The sequence below is a fragment of the Oncorhynchus nerka genome, linkage group LG16 (assembly GCF_034236695.1).
Source record: "Oncorhynchus nerka isolate Pitt River linkage group LG16, Oner_Uvic_2.0, whole genome shotgun sequence".
Lineage (NCBI taxonomy): Eukaryota > Metazoa > Chordata > Actinopteri > Salmoniformes > Salmonidae > Oncorhynchus > Oncorhynchus nerka.
Genome location: NC_088411.1, coordinates 12,501,005 through 12,524,919, shown reverse-complemented (window position 1 = coordinate 12,524,919; position 23,915 = coordinate 12,501,005). Strand labels below are relative to the sequence as shown.

The following is a 23,915-nucleotide window of genomic DNA, read 5'->3' as shown; positions in this document are numbered from 1 at the left end:
AACCCACTCATGTGACGCACCCCTCCTAGGGACAGCGTGCACCAGTCAGCCAGTGATTCAGACCCCTTAAATAGGGTTAGAGGCAGAGAATCCCAAGTTAATAGGCTTTTTACCGTATTGTAAAAGTGATATGGAATTGTGTTTGGTTGTCAACTCAACCAAATATCAACTTTCGAAGGAGATATATCTTCTGCATGGATAGCTCCATCTGTGCCACTGAGTCTGGTTTTAATTCCAGTCTGTCTACAAATTAATTTTATTTTGGATTCACGTCTTCATTTCAACCAAAAAGCGAAGTTAAAGAATAAGACTAAATCAAATAAAAGCAAACTTTAAATACAGTTTGATTTGATTGAATCATATTCGTTAACTTCGCCTTTTGGTTGAAATGAAGACGTGAATCCAAAATAAAATTAAGTTGTAGACAGACTGGAATTAAAACCAGACTCAGTGGCACAGATGGAGCTATCCATGCAGAAGATATATCTCCTTCGAAAATTGATATTTGGAGTTGACAACCAAACACAATTGTTCGAGATTGAGACGTGAATCCAACATTTATTAACTTGTAGATTCCATTTGAAAGGCCTAAATAGCATCATTGATGATGTAGGGTTCCATTTCATTTGCACTGTTGAACCTACAGTACTCTTTGGAATGACTTCGATAGCAACAGTGAATCTATTAAGTAGAGATTTCTCCCATTTTTTTGTCATGATAGTACAGTACATTGGTAATAGCCAGTGACAAATATCAAAGCTAAGCAGCACTGGGCTTGGTTAAAACTCTGGATTGGAGACCAAATGAATAGATGTAGATATATCAAATCTCCAGTAAGATGTTTCAAATTACAAATTCAAATTCAACATATTTTATACAAGGTTTGTCTATGTTGAAAATTGGTTATGATGACATAATCCTATGGTAATTTGACCATCAAAACAACAGTTTACTACGTTGATGACTTTCTTTGAATCCAATATATTTTCCAAGTAGGTTCCAAATCACAATACATTGACAAATGACAATGAAACAATGTTAATTTAACCACTTTGTTCCCAGTGGGTAGTTACAGTGCATTCGGAAAGTATTCAGACCCCTTCCCCTTTTCCTCATTTTGTTACGTTACTGCCTACATACAATAACCCATAGTGACAAAGCAAAAACAGGTTTTTAGAAATTTTGCAAATGTATTAAAAATAAAAAACTGAAATACCTTGTTTACATAACTGTTCAGACCCTTTGCTATGAGACTCGCAGTTCAGCTCAGGTGCATCCTGTTTCCATTGATCATCTTTACAACTTGATTTGAGTCCACCTGTGGTAAATTCAATTGATTGGACATGATATGGAAAGACACACACCTGTCTATATAAGGTCCCACAGTTGAAAGTGCATGTCAGAGCAAAAACCAAGCCATGAGGTCGAAGGAATTGTCCATAGAGCTCCGAGACAGGGTTGTGTTGAGGCACAGATCTAGGGAAGGGTACCAAAACATGTCCGCAGCATTGAAGGTCTCCAAGAATACAGTGGCCTCCATCATTCTTAAATGGAGAAGTTTGGAACCACAAGACTCTTCCTAGAGTTGGCCGCCCGGCGAAACTGAGCAATCAGGGGAGAAGGGCCTTGGTCAGGGAGGTGACCAAGAACCCGATGGTCACTCTGACAGAGCTCTAGAGTTCTTCTGTGGAGATGGGAGAACCTTCCAGAAGGACAACCATCTCTGCAGCACTCCACCAATCAGGCCTTGATGATTCTCAGGTCTGATGAAACCAAGATTGAACTCTTGGGCCTGAAAGCAAAGCGTCACTTTTGGAGGAAACCTTGCACCATCCCTACGGTGAAGCATGGTGGTGCAAGCATCATGCTGTGGGGATGTTTTTCAGCGGCAGGGACTGGGAGACTAGTCAGGATCGAGGGAAAGATGAATGGAGCAAAGTACAGAGAGGCCCTTGATGAACGCATGCTCCAGTGCGCTCGGGACCTCAGACTGGGGCGAAGGTTCACCTTCCAACAGGACAACGACCCTAAGCTCACAGTCAAGACAACTCATGAGTTGCTTCGGGACAAGTCTCTGAATGTCCTTGAGTGGCCCAGCCAGAGCCCGGACTTGAACCCGATCGAACATCTCTGGAGAGACCTGAAAATAGTTGTGCATTAATGCTCCCCATCCAACCTTACATAGCTTGAAAGGATCTGTAGAGAAGAATGGGAAAAACTCCCCAAATACAGCTGTGCCAAGCTTGTAGCATCATACCCAAGAAGACTCGAAGGCTGTATTCGCTGCCAAAGGTGCTTCAACAAAGTACTGGGTAAAGGTTCTGAATACTATGTAAATGTAATATTTTAGTTTTAAATTTGTAATATATTTGCAAAAATATATATATATTTACCATTATGGGGTATTGTGTATAGATTCATGAGGGGGAAAAAACAATTTAATCCATTTTAGAGTAAGGCTGTAACGTAACAAAATGTGGAAAAAGTCAAAGGGTCTGAATACTTTCCAAATGCACTGTATGTTATGTGGGTGGACTGAGAGTCTGAGTCAGTCCACCCACATACACTCGCACCCCTTCCACCTCACCAGTCTGTCTGCCACTCGGTTAGAATTACAGCACAGTGACAGACACTGAAGTGGCTATGTGTCTCTATCTGAAGCGAACACAACAGGGAGGGCAGGGTGACAAAAAAATCCCATGTCACAATGGTGCGAGAGAGAAAGAGAGAGATGTAATAGAAACAGAAGGTTTTGTTGTGTCCTATTTTGTGAGCTGCAAGTCTGGTCTGCGTTTCATCCTCCGCCTGTCAGTTCTCATGGAATTTCCCCCAAGCCTGCGCCAATATAACTTTAAGCATTTTTCCAAACTCTATTTAGCAAGCTAGGGAGCTCGTAGAGAGAGGGCTCTGCAGCTCAACCTCTCCCACAGAAGTTCCATATGGACGACACGTGGAGGGAGATCTGCCAGAAGCAGCTGGTAGCACTTTAGGAGTTCAGGCTCCCTACAATTTCATTCTAAATGCGTAATACACCTGCTGTTTATATTCCCTGTTCAGATCTGCTACAAGCCAATATAAAGTACATGGCAAAATGCAGTGATAATAGAGTAATGATTGGGATCATTAGCACATGCTGCGGGGTCTTTGAAGCGGGTATAAAATGGTGTCATTGTTACGAAGTATGAAGAGCTCAGAAGCCGAATACTTTAACAATGAAGTGAAAAGGTTTTCACCTGAATGCTATGCTACATTAAATTAATATAACTAGACACATTTTGAATCTGTTCTAGTGGTTTATATGATTATAACCGTGAGTTATTTTGGTGTTGAAGATACTTGCTTTCAATTGTAAAATATCTGTACTTTGTTACACACTTAACTGTATATGTGTCAGCTCATGGGCCTGGCCGTGTACAACAGCATCACCCTGGACATCCGCTTCCCTCCCTGTGTCTACAAGAAGCTTCTGACCCCGCCCGTGGTGCCGTGTGACCCCGATACCCCCGTTGGCATGGCGACCCTCACCCTGGACGACCTGCAGCAGGTCATGCCTGTATGTACACGACACCAGCTGTGACTCAGCTCTCTTAGTTAGCCTCTCTCACTGGCATTCTTTCCCAATCACACTGCACTCTTCTCGTAAGGATCACAAGCAAATGAATGGATGTGATGCTTATGAGAGTACTGGACTGTTTTAGAAAGCTGTACATGGTCTCTGAAGGGTTTAGTGTTGATCTGTATATGAATATGGTCCACTGGGCAAACACTGGTTGAATCGATGTTGTTTCTACGTCATTTCAATGAAGTGATGTTGAACCAACGTGGAATAGACGTTGAATTGACGTCTGTGCCTAGTGGGTGATGTATGGTTGCTAGACTAAGATGTTACGTTAGTTAAAAAGACTGTTAGGATTAACTGCAATATGCCATTGTTCCTACTTATAGCTAAATGTGCAGGAACACATGCAATACGCATAAATAATGTAATTGTAATGATGTGAGTCATAGTACTTACATTGCACTATTGATGCCTGGGGTCTAAAGAAATGCTCGTGCGTCACAGGCGTGTGAAATAATCAACCAGGCTCACATTCCATACAGTCCCAGAGTCTCACCCTGCCACCAGTCTTGTTATAACAGTATGGCTGCAGCCAAGGTGAGATGAGACTGAGCTGCAGCCAGGTCTCAGAGGTGCCGTTACAGCCATCATCACCTCACACCCTGGTAAAAGCTGCCCATAGATGTCACACACAGGAGCCCAACACTGCTGATGACGATCTCCTGGTGATGGCAGCTTTTTTATTTTATTTTATTGAACAGGAAGATTCAAGGATACCAGGCTAGCAGTAGTTTGTTAGCTGTCTAGGAGGAGAGATGGAGAGGAGAGATACAGTTCACATGGCATTGCTTTTCTTTATTTTTTATGAACTCCCAAATGAATATTCTGCAATTGCCATCAAATGTATGCTTTGTTGTTATAAGATTCCCTTACATAATCCTGTAGTTCCTCATAATATGTTGATTTTTCATTTGCTAGTCAGTGATTTGAAGCCTTGACATTTTCCAATATTCACCAGAAGAGGGGTGTCAAAGCCCAACTTTTGCACATCGCCACTTGCATGTTTGATGTCCACAAACTCAAAAGAACAAACCAAATCTATATTGATCATATAAAATGTTGTATGCACACACAACACCTTACTGTCACTAAGACTAGTATTTACCTGCTTTTGGTGTAATTGTATAGCTTTTTATGCGGTATGCATCTCATTGCGCTGCGTTTTGTCGAGTCAGCCTTGCTGAGGCCAGATGTTGGTTTTTACTGGGCAGCTGGCCTTCTCTTTGCTTACATAACAGCCTCTGGGCGTTTATTTGCTCCCCGTTGAATACTTTTTCCTAAATTGGTGGAGGATAGGGAAAAAGCTACTGCAAGTTCTTTAAAAAGACACGCCAATAGTGCCCAGCACTGACGTCAAACACATGCAATTGTTCTTCAAATGATTTTTGCATTGTAAAATGTACTTCATTTTATGAGGTATGGATTGGAAAGCATAACGTCATGTAAAATACATACAGCATACAATGGTTATTTTGTTTCCTCAGTACGTTTTCTAGATTGTGTAGTGGCAAAGGCTTTACATGATTCTCTTGTTCTTTTGTCTTACAATGCCATTACTGTAATTCAGTAAAGTCAGTCATTACATTTACATTTACATTTAAGTCATTTAGCAGACGCTCTTATCCAGAGCGACTTACAAATTGGTGCTTTCACCTTATGACATCCAGTGGAGCAGCCACTTTACAATAGTGCATCTAAATCTTTTAAGGGGGGTGAGAAGGATTACTTTATCCTATCCTAGGTATTCCTTAAAGAGGTGGGGTTTCAGGTGTCTCCGGAAGGTGGTGATTGACTCCGCTGTCCTGGCGTCGTGAGGGAGTTTGTTCCACCATTGGGGGGCCAGAGCAGCGAACAGTTTTGACTGGGCTGAGCGGGAACTGTACTTCCTCAGTGGTAGGGAGGCGAGCAGGCCAGAGGTGGATGAACGCAGTGCCCTTGTTTGGGTGTAGGGCCTGATCAGAGCCTGGAGGTACTGAGGTGCCGTTCCCCTCACAGCTCCGTAGGCAAGCACCATGGTCTTGTAGCGGATGCGAGCTTCAACTGGAAGCCAGTGGAGAGAGCGGAGGAACGGGGTGACGTGAGAGAACTTGGGACGGTTGAACACCAGACGGGCTGCGGCGTTCTGGATGAGTTGTAGGGGTTTAATGGCACAGGCAGGGAGCCCAGCCAACAGCGAGTTGCAGTAATCCAGACGGGAGATGACAAGTGCCTGGATTAGGACCTGCGCCGCTTCCTGTGTGAGGCAGGGTCGTACTCTGCGGATGTTGTAGAGAGTCATTAGATATCAATAATAAAATGAAGTCAGATTTTCCTCCATGAAACATTATATGAACATAGTGTACTGTGCTGCATAGGGCAGACGTTCCCACTGTGGCAACTTTCAAATGGCAATTTGTTTTCCTCTCAGGTTTTTTTCTATTAGTCCTTCACATTTTTAGAAGAAGACATATACTTCATAAAAACTAGTTGCAATCTACAGTAGCAGTCAGAAGTTTGGACACCTACTCATTCAAGGGTTTTTCTTCATTTTTACTATTTTCTACATTGTAGAATAATAGTGAAGACATCAAAACTATGAAATAACACATATGGAATCATGTAGTAACCAAAGAAGTGTTAAACAAATCAAAATAGATTTTAGATTCTTTAAAATAGCCACCCGTTGCCTTAAAGACAGCTTTGCACACTCTTGGCATTCTCTCAACCAGCTTCACCTGGAATGCTTTTCCAACAGTTTTGATGGAGTTCCCACATATGCTGAGCACTTGTTGGCTGCTTTTCCTTCACTCTGCGGTCCAACTCATTCCAAACCATCTCAATTGGGTTGAGGTCAGGTGATGCAGCACTCCATCACTCTCCTTCGTGGTCAAATAGCCCTTACACAGCCTGGAGGTGTATTGTGTAATTATCCTGTTGAAGAACAAATTATAGTCCCACTAAGCACAAACCAGATGGGATGGCGTATTGCTGCAGAATGCTGTGGTAGCCATGTTGGTTAGTGTGCCTTGTATTCTAAATAAATCACAGACAGTGTCACCAGCAAAGCACCCCACACCATCACACCTCCTATTCCATGCCTCACAGTGGGAAACACCTACTCTGCGTCTCATTTGGACTCAGATTTACACCGACCTAATGTCTATTGCTTGTGTTTCTTGGCCCAAGCAAGTCTCTTCTTTTTATTAGTGTCCTTTAGTAGTGGTTTATTTGCAACAATTCAACCATGAAGGCCTGATCCACGCAGTCTCCTCTGAACAGTTGATGTTGAGATGTGTCTGTTACGTGAACTCTGAAGCATTTATTTGGGCTGCAATTTCTGAGGCTGGTAACTCTAATGAACTTATCCTCTGCAGCAGAGGTAACTCTGGGTCTTCCTTTCCTGTGGTGTTCCTCATGAGAGCCAGTTTCATCATAGCACTTGATGGTTTTTGCGACTGCACTTGAAGAAACGTTCAAAGTTCTTGAAATTAAATGTTCCGGATTGACTGACCTTCATGTCTTAAAGTAATGATGGACTGTCGTTTCTCTTTGTTTTTGCCATAATGTGTACTTGGTCTTTTACCAAATAGGGCTATCTTCTGTATACCAACCCTACCTTGTCACAACACAACTGATTGGCTCAAAAAAATCCACACATTAACTTTTAACAATACTTTTTTTGGTTACTACATGATTCCATGTGTGTTATTTCATAGTTTTGATGTCTTCACTATTATTCTACAATGTAGAAAATAGTAAAAATAAAGAGAAACTCTGGAATGAGTAGGTTTGTCCAAACTTTTGACTGGTGCTGTATATAAAAAGCATTGCTTATAGATTTAGTCTTGTGTTTCAGGATCTTGCTCATGGGCTGGCAGAACTTCTCAGCTATGAAGGCAATGTGGAGGAGGACTTCTGCACAACTTTTCAGGTTGGGAAAACACATAAATTCTTGTTCACAGTAACACTTGTGAAACATAATATCTTTGACTTCACCATAATCAATACTGTTGCAGCACAAGGGAAGCGCTCCACTAAATGTGATGACCATTATAGGTGTCGCAGGAAGAACTAGGTGTGATCAAGTCCTACAATCTGAAACCAGGAGGAGATAAGATTCCTGTCACCAACCAGAACAGGAAGGGTAAGTGAGGAGTAGACAGACTGCCAAAGACCAGAGAAAATACAACTGTCCTGCAGTAGCATGTGATATCTAACAGTGCCTTTCAGACTATGTGGCATTTGCTTGTTCTCTCATAGTTGAATGATTGTTTGATTATTCTTGTCTTTTCAGAGTATGTCCAGCTGTACGTAGATTTCCTGCTGAATAAGTCCATTTACAGGCAGTTTGCTGCCTTCTTCTATGGCTTCCACAGTGTGTGTGCCTCCGACGCCTTGTTGGTAAGAATATCAAGACTTTTACTATCAAAGTGAATTAATACATTAATTCTAATTGGTGTGAACAGCTGTAGAAAACCATTATGAATTCCAACTGTCATTGTAGGTTTTTGGAATTAAGTATATCACTATCACTGAGAATTCAGTGGACATAATTTCAGTGCCAGCTGGTCCTGTTTGAAGTGTCAGGAGCCAAGAGTTTAGTCAACTCCTATAGAATGTTTTCTGATTAGGCATCATCGTGATCGTGAGGCCCGGCGAGGCAATGAGGAGTGCAGGATTGGAAGCTCAACTGTGAGTGCGTGCATGTGTGTGAGTGAGTCTACTGTTCCTCGCTGCCTGTTCACAGAGGCTCCCCACCCCCTCTCTTGGCACAGGCCTCCTAACGGGGGTGTTGTGTGTGTGTGTGTGTGCTCTGTCTCCACTTAGTGACCAGGGCTCTTTGGGCCAAAAGGGGGAGGCTCGTATGAGTGGCCTATATAAAGAGTACGTAGGGAACCACAGTGGCAGGGTTGACGTCCACCATGAATATCAATCAGACAGACCACAAATCTGCTGTATTCATGCAGAACCAGCCCAGCTTTAGGGTTAGATTTGCATGGTTTAACATGGGAGGATCTGGATCACTCTGGTCATTGTCAGTTGGTTTCCCAATAGTTCCTTAACTGTTGCTAGGCTCTGTGAACCCTGTGAGTATCCTCACTGATCTGCTGACAGAAACCTGTGTAACTAGCCAGGAGTGAAATACAGGTAACTGCCAAAATAAAGGAAACACCAACATAAGGTGTCTTAATAGGGCATTGGGCCACCACGAGCCAGAACAGCTTTAATGCACCTTGGAATAGATTCTACAAGTGTTTGGAACTCTATTGGAAGGTTGAGACGCCATTCTTCCATGAGAAATTCCATCATTTGGTGTTTTGTTGATGGTGGTGGAAAACGTTGTCTCAGGCGCCACTCCAGAATCTCCCATAAGTGTTCAATTGGGATGAGATCTGGTGACTGAGACGGCCATGACATATGGCTTACATCGGCCATTGCATATGGCTCAGCAAAAAAATAAACATCCCTTTTAAAAAAAAAAAAAAAAATTGTAAACTTCACAGATATTCATTCTAAAGGGTTTAAACACTGTTTCCCATGCTGCTTGTTCAATGAACCATAAACAATTAATGAACGGTCGTTAAGACACTAACAGTTTACAGACGGTAGGCAATTAAGGTCACAGTTATGAAAACTTAGGACACTAAAGAGGCCTTTCTACTGACTCTGAAAAACACCAAAAGAAAGATGCCCAGGGTCCCTGCTCATCTGCGTGAACATTCCTTAGGCACGCTGCAAGGAGGCATGAGGACTGCAGATGTGGCCAGGGCAATTAATTGCAATGGACGTACTGTGAGACACCTAAGACAGAGCTACAGGGAGACAGGACGGACAGCGTGTAACAACACCTGCACAGGATCGGTACATCCGAACATCACACCTGTGGGACAGGGACAGGATGGCAACAACAACTGCCCAAGTTACACTGGGAACGCATAATCCCTCCATCAGTGCTCAGACAGTCCGTAATAGGCTGAGAGAAGTTGGACTGAGGGCTTGTAGGCCTGTTGTAAGGCAGGTCCTCACCAGAAATCACCGGCAACAACGTCGATCTGTGGGCACAAACCCACCATCGCTGGACCAGACAGGACTGGCAAAAAGTGCTCTTCACTGATGAGTCGTGGTTTGTCTCACCAGGGGTGATTCGTGGTCGGATTCGTGTTTATGGTCGAAGGAATGAGTGTTACACCGAGGCCTGTACTCTGGAGCGGGATCGATTTGGAGGTGGAGGGTCCGTCACGGTCTGGGGCGGTGTGTCAGAGCATCATCGGGCTGAGCTTGTTGTCATTGCAGGCAATCTCAACGCTGTGCATTACAGGGAAGACATCCTCCTCCCTCATTTTTTTTATTTTATTTTTTTATTTCACCTTTATTTAACCAGGTAAGCAAGTTGAGAACAAGTTCTCATTTACAATTGCGACCTGGCCAAGATAAAGCAAAGCAGTTCGACACATACAACGACACAGAGTTACACATGGAGTAAAACAAACATACAGTCAATAAAACAGTAAAAAAAACAAAAAAAAAAAACAAGTCTATATACAATGTGAGCAAATTAGGTGAGAAGGGAGGTAAAGGCAAAAAAGGCCATGGTGGCAAAGTAAATACAATATAGCAAGTAAAACACTGGAATGGTAGTATTGCAATGGAAGAATGTGCAAAGTAGAAATAAAAATAATGGGGTGCAAAGGAGCAAAATAAATAAATAAATTAAATACAGTTGGGAAAGAGGTAGTTGTTTGGGCTAAATTGTAGGTGGGCTATGTACAGGTGCAGTAATCTGTAAGATGCTCTGACAGTTGGTGCTTAAAGCTAGTGAGGGAGATAAGTGTTTCCAATTTAAGAGATTTTGTAGTTCGTTCCAGTCATTGGCAGCAGAGAACTGGAAGGAGAGGCGGCCAAAGAAAGAATTGGTTTTGGGGGTGACTAGAGATATACCTGCTGGAGCGTGTGCTACAGGTGGGAGATGCTATGGTGACCAGCGAGCTAAGATAAGGGGGACTTTACCTAGCAGGGTCTTGTAGATGACATGGAGCCAGTGGGTTTGGCGACGAGTATGAAGCGAGGGCCAGCCAACGAGAGCGTACAGGTCGCAATGGTGGGTAGTATATGGGGCTTTGGTGACAAAACGGATAGCACTGTGATAGACTGCATCCAATTTGTTGAGTAGGGTATTGGAGGCTATTTTGTAAATGACATCGCCAAAGTCGAGGATTGGTAGGATGGTCAATTTTACAAGGGTATGTTTGGCAGCATGAGTGAAGGATGCTTTGTTGCGAAATAGGAAGCCAATTCTAGATTTAACTTTGGATTGGAGATGTTTGATATGGGTCTGGAAGGAGAGTTTACAGTCTAACCAGACACCTAAGTATTTGTAGTTGTCCACGTATTCTAAGTCAGAGCCGTCCAGAGTAGTGATGTTGGACAGGCGGGTAGGTGCAGGTAGCGATCGGTTGAAGAGCATGCATTTAGTTTTACTTGTATTTAAGAGCAATTGGAGGCCACGGAAGGAGAGTTGTATGGCATTGAAGCTTGCCTGGAGGGTTGTTAACACAGTGTCCAAAGAAGGGCCGGAAGTATACAGAATGGTGTCGTCTGCATAGAGGTGGATCAGAGACTCACCAGCAGCAAGAGCGACCTCATTGATGTATACAGAGAAGAGAGTCGGTCAAGAATTGAACCCTGTGGCACCCCCATAGAGACTGCCAGAGGTCCGGACAACAGACCCTCCGATTTGACACACTGAACTCTATCAGAGAAGTAGTTGGTGAACCAGGCGAGGCAATCATTTGAGAAACCAAGGCTGTCGAGTCTGCCGATGAGGATGTGGTGGTTGACAGAGTCGAAAGCCTTGGCCAGATCAATGAATACGGCTGCACAGTAATGTTTCTTATCGATGGCGGTTAAGATATCGTTTAGGACCTTGAGCGTGGCTGAGGTGCACCCATGACCAGCTCTGAAACCAGATTGCATAGCAGAGAAGGTATGGTGAGATTCGAAATGGTCGGTAATCTGTTTGTTGACTTGGCTTTCGAAGACCTTAGAAAGGCATGGTAGGATAGATATAGGTCTGTAGCAGTTTGGGTCAAGAGTGTCCCCCCTTTGAAGAGGGGATGACCGCAGCTGCTTTCAATCTTTGGGAATCTCAGATGACACGAAAGAGAGGTTGAACAGGCTAGTAATAGGGGTGGCAACAATTTCGGCAGATAATTTTAGAAAGAAAGGGTCCAGATTGTCTAGCCCGGCTGATTTGTAGGGGTCCAGATTTTTCAGCTCTTTCAGAACTTCAGCTGAATGGATTTGGGAGAAGGAGAAATGGGGAAGGCTTGGGCGAGTTGCTGTTGGGGGTGCAGTGCTGTTGACCGTAGGAGTTGCCAGGTGGAAAGCATGGCCAGCCGTAGAAAAATGCTTATTGAAATTCTCAATTATGGTGGATTTATCAGTGGTGACAGTGTTTCCTATCTTCAGTGCAGTGGGCAGCTGGGAGGAGGTGTTCTTATTCTCCATGGACTTTACAGTGTCCCAGAACTTTTTAGAGTTAGTGTTGCAGGAAGCAAATTTCTGCTTGAAAAAGCTAGCCTTGGCTTTTCTAACTGCCTGTGTATAACGGTTTCTAGCTTCCCTGAACAGCTGCATATCACGGGGACTGTTCGATGCTAATGCAGAACGCCATAGGATGTTTTTGTGTTGGTTAAGGGCAGTCAGGTCTGGGGAGAACCAAGGGCTATATCTGTTCCTGGTTCTAATTTTCTTGAATGGGGCATGTTTATTTAACATTGTTAGGAAGGCATTTTTAAAAATATCCAGGCATCCTCTACTGACGGATGAGATCAATATCCTTCCAGGACACCCCGGCCAGGTCGATTAGAAAGGCCTGCTCGCTGAAGTGTTTCAGGGAGCGTTTTACAGTGATGAGTGGAGGTCGTTTGACCGCTGACCCATTACGGATGCAGGCAATGAGGCAGTGATCGCTGAGATCTTGGTTGAAGACAGCAGAGGTGTATTTAGAGGGGAAGTTGGTTAGGATGATATCTATGAGGGTGCCCGTGTTTAAGGCTTTGGGGGTACCTGGTAGGTTCATTGATAATTTGTGTGAGATTGAGGGCATCAAGTTTAGATTGTAGGATGGCTGGGGTGTTAAGCATGTTCCAGTTTAGGTCGCCTAGCAGCACGAGCTCTGAAGATAGATGGGGGCAATCAGTTCACATATGGTGTCCAGAGCACAGCTGGGAGCAGAGGGTGGTCTATAGCAGGCGGCAACGGTGAGAGACTTGTTTTTAGAGAGGTGGATTTTTAAAAGTAGAAGTTCAAATTGTTTGGGTACAGACCTGGATAGTAGGACAGAACTCTGCAGGCTATCTTTGCAGTAGATTGCAACACCGCCCCCTTTAGCAGTTCTATCTTGTCTGAAAATGTTGTAGTTTGGAATTAAAATTTCTGAATTTTTGGTGGTCTTCCTAAGCCAGGATTCAGACACAGCTAGAACATCCGGGTTGGCAGAGTGTGCTAAAGCAGTGAAAAGAACAAACTTAGGGAGGAGGCTTCTAATGTTAACATGCATGAAACCAAGGCTATTACGGTTACAGAAGTCATCAAAAGAGCGCCTGGGGAATAGGAGTGGAGCTAGGCACTGCAGGGCCTGGATTCACCTCTACATCGCCAGAGGAACATAGGAGGAGAAGAATAAGGGTACGGCTAAAAGCAATAAGAATTGGTCGTCTAGAACGTCTGGAACAGAGAGTAAAAGGAGGTTTCTGGGGGCGATAAAATAGCATCAAGGTATAATGTACAGACAAAGGTATGGTAGGATGTGAGTACAGTGGAGGTAAACCTAGGTATTGAGTGATGAAGAGAGAGATATTGTCTCTAGAAACATCATTGAAACCAGGAGATGTCATTGCATGTGTGGGTGGTGGAACTAATAAGTTGGATAAGGTATAGTGAGCAGGACTAGAGGCTCTACAGTGAAATAAGCCAATAAACACTAACCAGAACAGCAATGGACAAGACATATTGACATTAAGGAGAGGCATCCTTAGTCGAGTGATCAAAAAGGGTCCAGGGAGTGGAGAGGTTGGTTTGGGGGTCACGGCGATTTAGACAGCTAGCCAGGACATCGGTAGCAAGCTAGCATAGGATGGAGGTCTGTTGTTAGCCACCTCTTGCGTTCCGTCAGTAGATTAGTGGAGTTCCGTGTTGTAGAGGGATTAGTCCAAATCACACAACAACAAAAATAAAAACAATAGATATAGTTATAGAGGCCCAAGAAGAAACATGTTAATAATACAAATAAATAAATTGTCCGATTGTCTATTCTGAGAGCATCCGGTAAGACAGCTAACGGTTAGCAGGCCGCAGATGGGCATTCAGGTAACGTCGCGACGGAGGAGCCAGCCGGATCTCCTTCGGGTAGATAACGCCGGCAGTCCAGTTGTGAAGGCCCGGAGGGGCTCCGTGTAGGCAGTAAAACGGGTCCGGATAGGTGACTGCAGCCCAGGAGTGATTGACGGAGCTCAGGAGTGGTTGACGGAGCTCGCTAGCTCCGGAGTAATGATGTTTGCTCCGGAATCGACGAAAGCAGATAGACACACGGATAGCAGCCAGCTAGCTGTGAGATCCGGGAGTGAATGTCCAGAGAGCAGTTGAAATCCAGGGACATGGAGAGAAAAAATCGGTCCGGTATGTTCCGTTCCGAGCCGCGCTGCGCCGTACAAAACTGGCGATAGATTTTCGAGTTAAAGGATAGCTAATGACCACAAACCGTGGTTAGCTGAATACGAACGAGTTGCCAGTAAAGAAGCTAACTAGCTTCTGATTAGCTTCTGGCTAGCTCCTGGCTAGCTTCTTGGAGGATTGCAGATTTGATTGCAGATTTGAGGTAAATAATACGTATTTATACATATCAATTGGTGAGGCAGGTTGCAGGAGAGTGTATTGAAGATGAGTTGATGGAAAATAAAAATAAAATGTATGTGAAAAAAAAGTTGTAAATATATATATATACACGACACGACAAGACGAGGACAAAAGACGTCTGAACTGCTATGCCATCTTGAGTTCATCTTGAGCTCATGCGGTACCCTTCCTGCAGGCTCATCCTGACATGACCTTCCAGCATGACAATGCCACCAGCCATACTGCTCATTCTGTGTGTGATTTCCTGCAAGACAGGAATGTCAGTGTTCTGCCATGGCCAGCGAAGAGCCCGGATCTCAATCTCATTGAGCACATCTGGGACCTGTTGGATCGGAGGGTGAGGGCTAGGGCCATTTCTCCCAGAAATGTTCGGGAACTTTGCATGTGCCTTGGTGGAATAGTGGGGTAACATCTCACAGCAAGAACTGGCAAATCTGGTGCAGTCCATGAGGAGGAGATGCACTGCAGTACTTAATGCAGCTGGTGGCCACACCAGATACTGACTGTTATTTTTGACCCCTGCTTTGTTCAGGGACACATTATTCCATTTCTGTTAGTCACATGTCTGTGGAACTTGTTCAGTTTATGTCTCAATTGTTGAAACTTGTTATGTTCATACAAATATTTACACATGTTAAATTTGCTGAAAATAAATGAGAGGACGTCTCTTTTTTTGCCCGGTTTATATATTTTACCCCCTTTTCTCCCCAATTTTGTGGTATCCAATTGTCTCATCGCTGCAACTCCCATACAGACTCGTGGGAAGCAATAGACGAGAGCCATGCGTCCCCCGAAACACGACCCAACCAAGCCACACTGCTTTTGTATCCCTCATTTACTCAAGTGTTTCCATTATTTTGGCAGTTACCTGTACTATATCAACCATCCTTAATAGGCAAACCATGGTCCATATCTGGACCCGGAACAGCGTCATTGTGGACCGAAGGTGACATATGCACAATTAAGACATGTCAAAATGTTAATAATTGCAGGAAATAAGTTTTAAAACAAATATTTTCTTTCCACACTATGGTAAAATGTGTAGAATTACAGGAAACACAACAAGAGGTGTGTGAACAGTTTGTCGTGGACAGTGCCTGTGTTGGGGTAGGGGTTTATTACTACACTGATAAATGGCAATGTGCATCTGGACCTTTGCCACCTAGGAAATGAGTGTGAATTTACCCTTTCTAATAGTATTTCAGTACCCCTGGACTACACCAAGTAATCAATCAATTAAAATGGACAAGATTAAAATAGACTGGGGTACTGCAATTAACTGTGTGTGTAGTGAACTGTCAGATGAGCTGACAGCAGTGAGCTCAGGGATGTGTCTGGACAAGGATTCTGCTGTACCAGCAAAAACAAATATCTGTTTGGTGTACGTGTCAGTGAATGCCAGAGTTGGTATTTACTGTACGCCACAACCTACCCGACCCCACCACCAACCACAGTTAAACATTAATTAGCCTAACTGCTTTTCCCTTTGCAGGAAATGTAGCATGCTGATTCATCCTTTTTGGATACTGTAGATAGAAAAGAAACGCAAAAGTAGAAATCTAGTATGCATGTACCAGCAATATCATTTTCAACAGGATCAACCCCTACAAAAATAGCCATAAATTATAATCCACATAATAATTCACATTTCCTGTTGCTGCTGGATTATTTCCCTGCTGCAGCAAACTGGGTCAAATTAATATCCTACATGTTTATTAGTCCACTCAGTTCTTGCAAATCAGGAGATTTTCCCTCTTTGCTTTCCAAGGCAGTGCATGCACCTATAAACAGGCTCCTTCTATACATGTATGTTCATGCTGGTCAATGCTAGTGTGACAGTGGGATAGAAACATGTAATGTACATGTAGTAAAAGTCAGCTATAGCCCCCCCCCCCCCACATAGCCCCACGCCAGCGAAAGCAATCGTCTTTCAAACCAGCTCATTGTGACAGTTACGCAACAGTTGTCTACGCTCTCATTGGTTATGCAACTCTGCTTTGACAGCTATACCAGCTGCCTGGTGGGGTGAGGGAGGAGGGGGTGTGGCAGACAGGGTTTGAACCGACCCAGATTGTTCAGTAACTCTATATCCCAGCTGGAACTTACCATTGGCTTGGCTTGCTCTAACTCGTCACCGGGTTGTCTTTCTGTTTGCACTCCTCGGACACGGTGAAACTCTGTTGCTGTGAGGGGGTTGTGCAGACCGTGCACTGCCTGACACAGAAGTCTGGGTGTTTTTTGATAAGGTGTAGTCACAGATATGAAGAGTGCATGGGAGTGAATGTGGTCAAGGACCGAGTGATACAGAGAAAATATGCAACTATGTCAAATAGGGTTTGCAAAATGAGGCCAAATGTATCAAGTTAGCAACAGATTGGATACTGTATCTGATAAATACAGTTAAGACAGTGTGTGACACAATGATCCATGGATATGGCACGCTGATCATGCACCCCATGCCCTTACCATGACACTGTACCATAGTCATTGATTGCTCTGTTTAAGTGCACATTTTGTGCAGCACTAGTGCAATGAACAGGGATTCATGATTGACTACCATGGTCGTAACTAATTGTCTTGTGTCATGCAGTAGGTTCGTTTTAAAGGGCAACTCCACTTCCTGATTTAGCCTTTTTTTTTCATAAAAAAATGCTAGCAATTAGCTTCAGGCGGCTGGTGTGCGACTGTGGCAAAGTTGTTTTGACTTTGGATAGCCTAGCTCTGGGTCTAATTAGGGACCGTCAACACAATGTAAATGAGACAATATTTTCATGTTGCACACCTTTTAGTTTTCTCATGAAATGCTTTCAATATTTGTATTTGAATTTCTACAATGTATAATTGGTTTGAGGTTTTTAAGTCATTGAAATTTGGAGCTAAAGTCAACCCAAATTTACCACAAGCATTTCAATTGGGTTGCTTACAGCTGTAGTCCGAATTGATGATTACTTGTGTGCTGCCAGCTGTGGTTATGTGGGTAGGATTGAAACAAACTCAAATTTACGCTGTGATGCACTAATGACTACAAGTCTCACAAAACTCCGTTTTTGATTAGAGTGACTGACCAAAATGATCCTATTTCCACTTTGTAGTCAATTCTGACAGTAGAATAAATATTTCTGACACATATTGTTGCCACGTAGGCTGTTTTCTAAATGAGAAGTTGCTCTTTAATGGACAAAATTCCATCCCATTGGGCACATACTAGTTGAATCAACGTTGTTTCCACGTCATTTCAATTAAATTATGTTGAACCAATGTGAAATAGACATTGAATTGACGTCTGTGCCTAGCAGGATGGTAGTGATTGGTTGTCTTGTGAAATCCTGTAGTTTCACTGGAATCCCAGGTGTCCTGTATTTTCATATCCTGTAGTTTTACTTGTCAGACTACCATGATATTGATTCCTTGTCTTGTCCCTCTTGTTTTAGTTGCTGAGGCCAGAGGAGGTGGAGATCCTGGTGTGTGGCAGTCCCAACCTGGACATGAGCTCTCTGCAGAAGGCAGCCCAGTATGAGGGCTACAGCAAGACTGACCCCACCATCAGGTACTGTAAACCCATCATCATATCATTCATTTTGTAAAAAGGCCTGATATTAAAATTGAGCTCTGGTGCATCCTGTTTCCATTGATCATGGGACAACTTGATTGAGTCCACGTGTGTTAAATTCAATTTATTGGACATGATTTGGAAAGGGAAACACCTACCCACTTGGGAGCCAGGCCCACCCACTGGGAACCAGGCCCAGCCAATCCGAATGAATTTTTCCACACAAAGGGCCTTTATTACAGACAGAAATACTCCTCAGTTTCATCAGCTGTCTGGGTGGCTGGTCGATCCCGCAGGTGAAAAAGACGGATCTGGAAGCCATTGGCTGGCTTGGTAACACGTGGTCTGCGGTTGTGAGGCCAGTTAGACATACTGCCAAGTTCTCTAAAAAAACAGAGGTGGCTTATGGTATAGAATGTATTATTTAATTTTCTGACAACAGCTCTGGTGGACATTCCTGCAGTCAGCATGCCAATTACATGCTCACTCAAAACTTGAGACATCTGGGGCATTGTTTTGTGTGACAACTGCACATTTTAGAGTCCCATTTTTTTGTCCCCAGCACAAGGTGCACCTGTGTAATGATCATGCTGTTTAATCAGCTTACTGATATACCAGACCTGCCAGGTGGATGGATTATCATGGCAAATGATAAATACTCACTAACAGGGATTTAAACAAATTTGTGCACAAAATTAGCGGGAAAAGCTTTTTATGAGTATGGAACTTTTCTGGGATATTTTTTTAAGCTCATGTAACATGATGCTAACACTTCACATGTTGTGTTTATATTTTTGTTAAGTATACAGTGTGTGTGTGTGTGTGTGTGTGTGTGTGTGTGTGTGTGTGTGTGTGTGTGTGTGTGTGTGTGTGTGTGTGTGTGTGTATATAACTGTAGTTTGTTAACAAGAAATGTGTGGAGTGGTTGAAAAATGAGTGTATGTAAACTTCCGACTTCAACTGTAATATATATATGTATTACAGTTGAAGTCGGAAGTTTACATACACTCATTTTTCAACCACTCCACACATTTCTTGTTAACAAACTATAGTTTTGGCAAGTCGGTTAGGACATCTACTTTGCGCATGACACAAGTCATTTTTCCAACAATTGTTTACAGACAGATTATTTCACTTTTAATTCACTGTATCACAATTCCAGTGGGTCTGAAGTTTACATACACTAAGTTGACTGTGCCTTTAAACAGCTTGGAAAATTCCAGAAAATGATGTAATGGCTTTAGAAGCTTCTGATAGGCTTATTGACATCATTTGAGTCCATTGGAGGTGTACCCGTGGATGTATTTCAAGTCCTACCTTCAAACTCAGTGCCTCTTTGCTTGACATAATGGGAAAATCAAAAGAAATCAGCCAAGACCTCTGAAAAATAATTGTAGACCTCCGCAAGTCTGGTTCATCCTTGGGAGCAATTTCCAAACGCCTGAAGGTACCACGTTCATCTGCACAAACAATAGTACGCAAGTATAAACACCGTGGGACCACGCTGCTGTCATACCTCTCAGGAAGGAGACATGTTCTGTCTCCTAGAGATGAATGTACTTTGGTGTGAAAAGTTCAAATCAATCCCAAAGCAACAGCAAAGGACCTTGTGAAGATGCTGGAGGAAACGAGTACAAGAGTATCTATATCCACAGTAAAACGAATCATATATCGACATAAGATGAAAGGCCGCTCAGCAAGGAAGAAGCCACTGCTCCAATACCGCCATTAAAAAAGCCAGACTACGGTTTGCAACTGGGGGGCTGGTGGGGGAGGGGTCTCAGTTGGTTAAGGGGCAGCTCTTGGGGAACTGTGTGGGGGATCTTGGAGGGCTGGTGGGGTGGGGTCTCAGATGGTTAAGGGGCAGCTCTTGGGGAACTGTGTGGGGGATCTTGGAGGGCTGGTGGGGTGGGGTCTCAGATGGTTAAGGGGCAGCTCTTGGGGAACTGTGTGGGGGGATCTTGGAGGGCTGGTGGCCTGGCGATTGGGAGCTTGGGCTGGTGGTTGATGGATTGCTGTTTCGGGTCCTCATTTTTGACCTTGTGGGAGATCTGTCGACGTGCCCGTGAGCAGGTTGTTGACCCTGGTTGCTTCTGTGTGTCGATCTGGATGATCTGTTAGATGACTAATGTGATGTAGTTGTTGAGCGGCTTCACTGCAAGTATTTTGGATCTTTTTTCAATATTCAACGGAAGAAAAAAACTTTTTTTTTTTAAACCTTTTTTTTTCTTTTTTTTTTCACCTTTATTTAACCAGGTAGGCTAGTTGAGAACACCTTTATTTAACCAGGTAGGCTAGTTGAGAACAAGTTCTCATTTGCAACTGCGACCTGGCCAAGATAAAGCATAGCAGTGTGAACAGACAACACAGAGTTACACATGGAGTAAACAATTAACAAGTCAATAACACAGTAGAAAAAAAAATGGGCAGTCTATATACAATGTGTGCAAAAGGCATGAGGAGGTAGGCGAATAATACAATTTTGCAGATTAACACTGGGGTGATAAATGATCAGATGGTCATGTACAGGTAGAGATATTGGTGTGCAAAAGAGCAGAAAAGTAAATAAATAAATTTAAAAAATAAAAAAACAGTATAAAAACAGTATGGGAATGAGGTAGGTGAAAATGGGTGGGCTATTTACCAATAGACTATGTACAGCTGCAGCGATCGGTTAGCTGCTCGGATAGCTGATGTTTGAAGTTGGTGAGGGAGATAAAAGTCTCCAACTTCAGCGATTTTTGCAGTTCGTTCCAGTCACAGGCAGCAGAGTACTGGAACGAAAGGCGGCCAAATGAGGTGTTGGCTTTAGGGATGATCAGTGAGATACACCTGCTGGAGCGTGTGCTACGGATGGGTGTTGCCATCGTGACCAGTGAACTGAGATAAGGCGGAGCTTTACCTAGCATGGACTTGTAGATGACCTGGAGCCAGTGGGTCTGGCGACGAATATGTAGCGAGGGCCAGCCGACTAGAGCATACAAGTCGCAGTGGTGGGTGGTATAAGGTGCTTTGGTGACAAAACGGATGGCACTATGATAGACTGCATCCAGTTTGCTGAGTAGAGTGTTGGAAGCCATTTTGTAGATGACATCGCCGAAATCGAGGATCGGTAGGATAGTCAGTTTTACTAGGGTAAGCTTGGCGGCGTGAGTGAAGGAGGCTTTGTTGCGGAATAGAAAGCCGACTCTTGATTTGATTTTCGATTGGAGATGTTTGATGTGAGTCTGGAAGGAGAGTTTGCAGTCTAGCCAGACACCTAGGTACTTATAGATGTCCACATATTCAAGGTCGGAACCATCCAGGGTGGTGATGCTAGTCGGGCATGCGGGTGCAGGCAGCGATCGGTTGAAAAGCATGCATTTGGTTTTACTCGCGTTTAAGAGCAGTTGGAGGCCACGGAAGGAGTGCTGTATGGCATTGAAGCTCGTTTGGAGGTTAGATAGCACAGTGTCCAATGACGGGCCGAAAGTATATAGAATGGTGTCGTCTGCGTAGAGGTGGATCAGGGAATCGCCCGCAGCAAGAGCAACATCATTGATATATACAGAGAAAAGAGTCGGCCCGAGAATTGAACCCTGTGGCACCCCCATAGAGACTGCCAGAGGACCGGACAGCATGCCCTCCGATTTGACACACTGAACTCTGTCTGCAAAGTAATTGGTGAACCAGGCAAGGCAGATCTGAAGTTAATGCATCTAATGAGTTAAATTGTCTGTCTCTGTGGTCAGGGCATTCTGGGACGTGGTGCTGGCCTTCCCCCTGGAGCTCCAGAAGAAGCTGCTCCATTTCTCAACAGGAAGTGACCGTGTCCCCGTGGGAGGAATGGCCGACCTCAACTTCAAGATCTCCAAGATTGATGCATCCACCGACTGGTTAGATACTGCAGATGTCCTCACTGTGTTCTTTCTTATTAATTGTAAACATTTTGAAAAGTACTGAAAACAGACCTCCTTTAATCATCTGCTATTGTCACATTTGATTTGTATAGAACAGCAACTTTGAACAAACGTGAATTCATCATTTGACCTTTTCTTCCTCTCCAGGTTGCCTATATCTCACACATGTTTCAACCAGATCTGCCTGCCAACATACAAAAATAAAAAAGAACTGAAGCAGAAGTTAACTATTGCCATTTCAAATGCAGAAGGGTTTGGACTGGAGTGAACTCTGATCTACAAAACACAATGGTGGAACTGTAATTTATCTTGTTTTGTGGTCAGTAGGGTGTGTACATTTGGATATGTTCAGACATGCTATTGGTATACCAGTAAGCTCTCCGCTTCAAATGTTCTTAGCAATTAACTTAACCAATCTGTTTGTATAGAAATATGAGTGAAACGTTATATTACAGGTAAAGCTTTTAGAGCACTTGTTTGTGCGCTCAATACCTTTGCCTTTTGGAAATCGAAATGGACATGGAAAAGGTTCTGTCCAGTCCAGTAACAATGAAGTAGTTTATTAAAGTAAGGGGTTGAATGTAGGTTAGATCCGGGCTGTTTTGGACTGTGATAAAATATCTAGACAGTCTGTCAGTACTGAGGTGTAGGTTCTTAGTGACAGAGCCCATCTCTCTTCCTGAACTGAGTACCTGTACTCTCTGTCTTTGACGAAAGCCTTTTCAGGCTTAAAATTGAACTCATTCTGAGACTGTTGGTAAATTATGAACACAGAGATTGTCTCCTTGGTATTTATACTAATATATTTTGTTGTCAGAGGTCTCAGTGGTTTTACAACATTTGGAAGAAGTTCCTGTTATTTGTGAGCAGACTTTTTAGACCATCCTTTCAGGATGTTTTAATGTAGAGCCTGAAAGGGAATCAAGCTTCAGTAGGGTTTAATCATGTTACAGTAGTTGTGCTGGTTTATGACCATTGTTAATGTGAGAACTTTGGGTATACCCCCCCCCCCCCCCCCAATTGTCGGTGATGCCTCTCGATACAGATCACGTCTAATACACTTGGTACATTTGGCATATTGTATGAAATGGTTACGAAACACTAATAGGATCATGATTGATATCAAGGCAAATAAGAGTTATTTGGACCTCACACACCTGCAGGTTAGAATGATGAAACGGGTGTATGATCGGGAACTATGTCATTTCATGCGGTTGTAAAGTGACACCTCTTGTGTCGTAGTAGTCAACTCACTCTCAGGATGTCCACATTTCATGTACTGTACGACTCTTCTGAAATGATGATCTTGATAAGAAAAATAAGGTATTTGTTAACGCAGTGGAAAGGTAAACTGCTTTATTATTTAAAAATGGATAGTGCATGGGTGACGGAGATAATTGAAATGGTGCAGTTTGAGGCCATGGAGCGGAAAGTGATGCGGGTGCTGGAGATGTGGGTCTGGGCAGGGGTGAAGTTGTGGATTTTTGTATGATGTTGTCGTTTGTATGTATATATTTTGTATTGTTTATCAAATAAAATATTTTTAAAAAGGCATTTGTTTAAACACATCCGTTATGTAAGTGTCACTCCTGTTTCATTTAGCTTCATAGTAACCAAGGTTAACAGGCTTAGAAGATCTTGCCTTAGATTTAGGCCTCCCTCGTCACGCTCTCCTCAGAGAATGGACACTTACAGAACAGAATGACTACCTGTGTTTCTGTCACGGGAGCAAGCTGTTATTTTGATTTATGGGCCCATGTCAGCTGTTTATCGTTCTCCCCAACAGTGAGAAAGTGAAGTTGAAATGCATACCACCAACTGTGATGTAATGGAAGTTGTTTCAAATATCAGCTTTGTCTTATAGACTAGACTGGACTATACTAACATCTTAAACAAATCTGGGACACTCAAATTAGTTTGATATTTTATGTTTGATATGGTTAGTGCTGAT

At 43.3% G+C, this 23,915-nt stretch overlaps 1 protein-coding gene across 1 annotated transcript in view; it reads left to right on the top strand.

Annotated features, from left to right (window-relative positions):
- The window catches only part of LOC115144037 (probable E3 ubiquitin-protein ligase HECTD2), a 39,731-nt gene extending 16,215 nt beyond the window's left edge, over window positions 1-23,516 (top strand). Inside the window, exons 15-21 of the mRNA XM_029684657.2 lie at window positions 3,395-3,553; window positions 7,455-7,529; window positions 7,655-7,742; window positions 7,893-7,999; window positions 17,947-18,062; window positions 21,797-21,940; window positions 22,112-23,516. Of these exons, the coding sequence (XP_029540517.1) occupies window positions 3,395-3,553; window positions 7,455-7,529; window positions 7,655-7,742; window positions 7,893-7,999; window positions 17,947-18,062; window positions 21,797-21,940; window positions 22,112-22,232 (810 nt within the window). The 3' untranslated portion in view covers window positions 22,233-23,516. The remainder of the gene's footprint in view (window positions 1-3,394; window positions 3,554-7,454; window positions 7,530-7,654; window positions 7,743-7,892; window positions 8,000-17,946; window positions 18,063-21,796; window positions 21,941-22,111) is intronic.
- The last annotated feature ends 399 nt before the right edge of the window (window positions 23,517-23,915 follow it).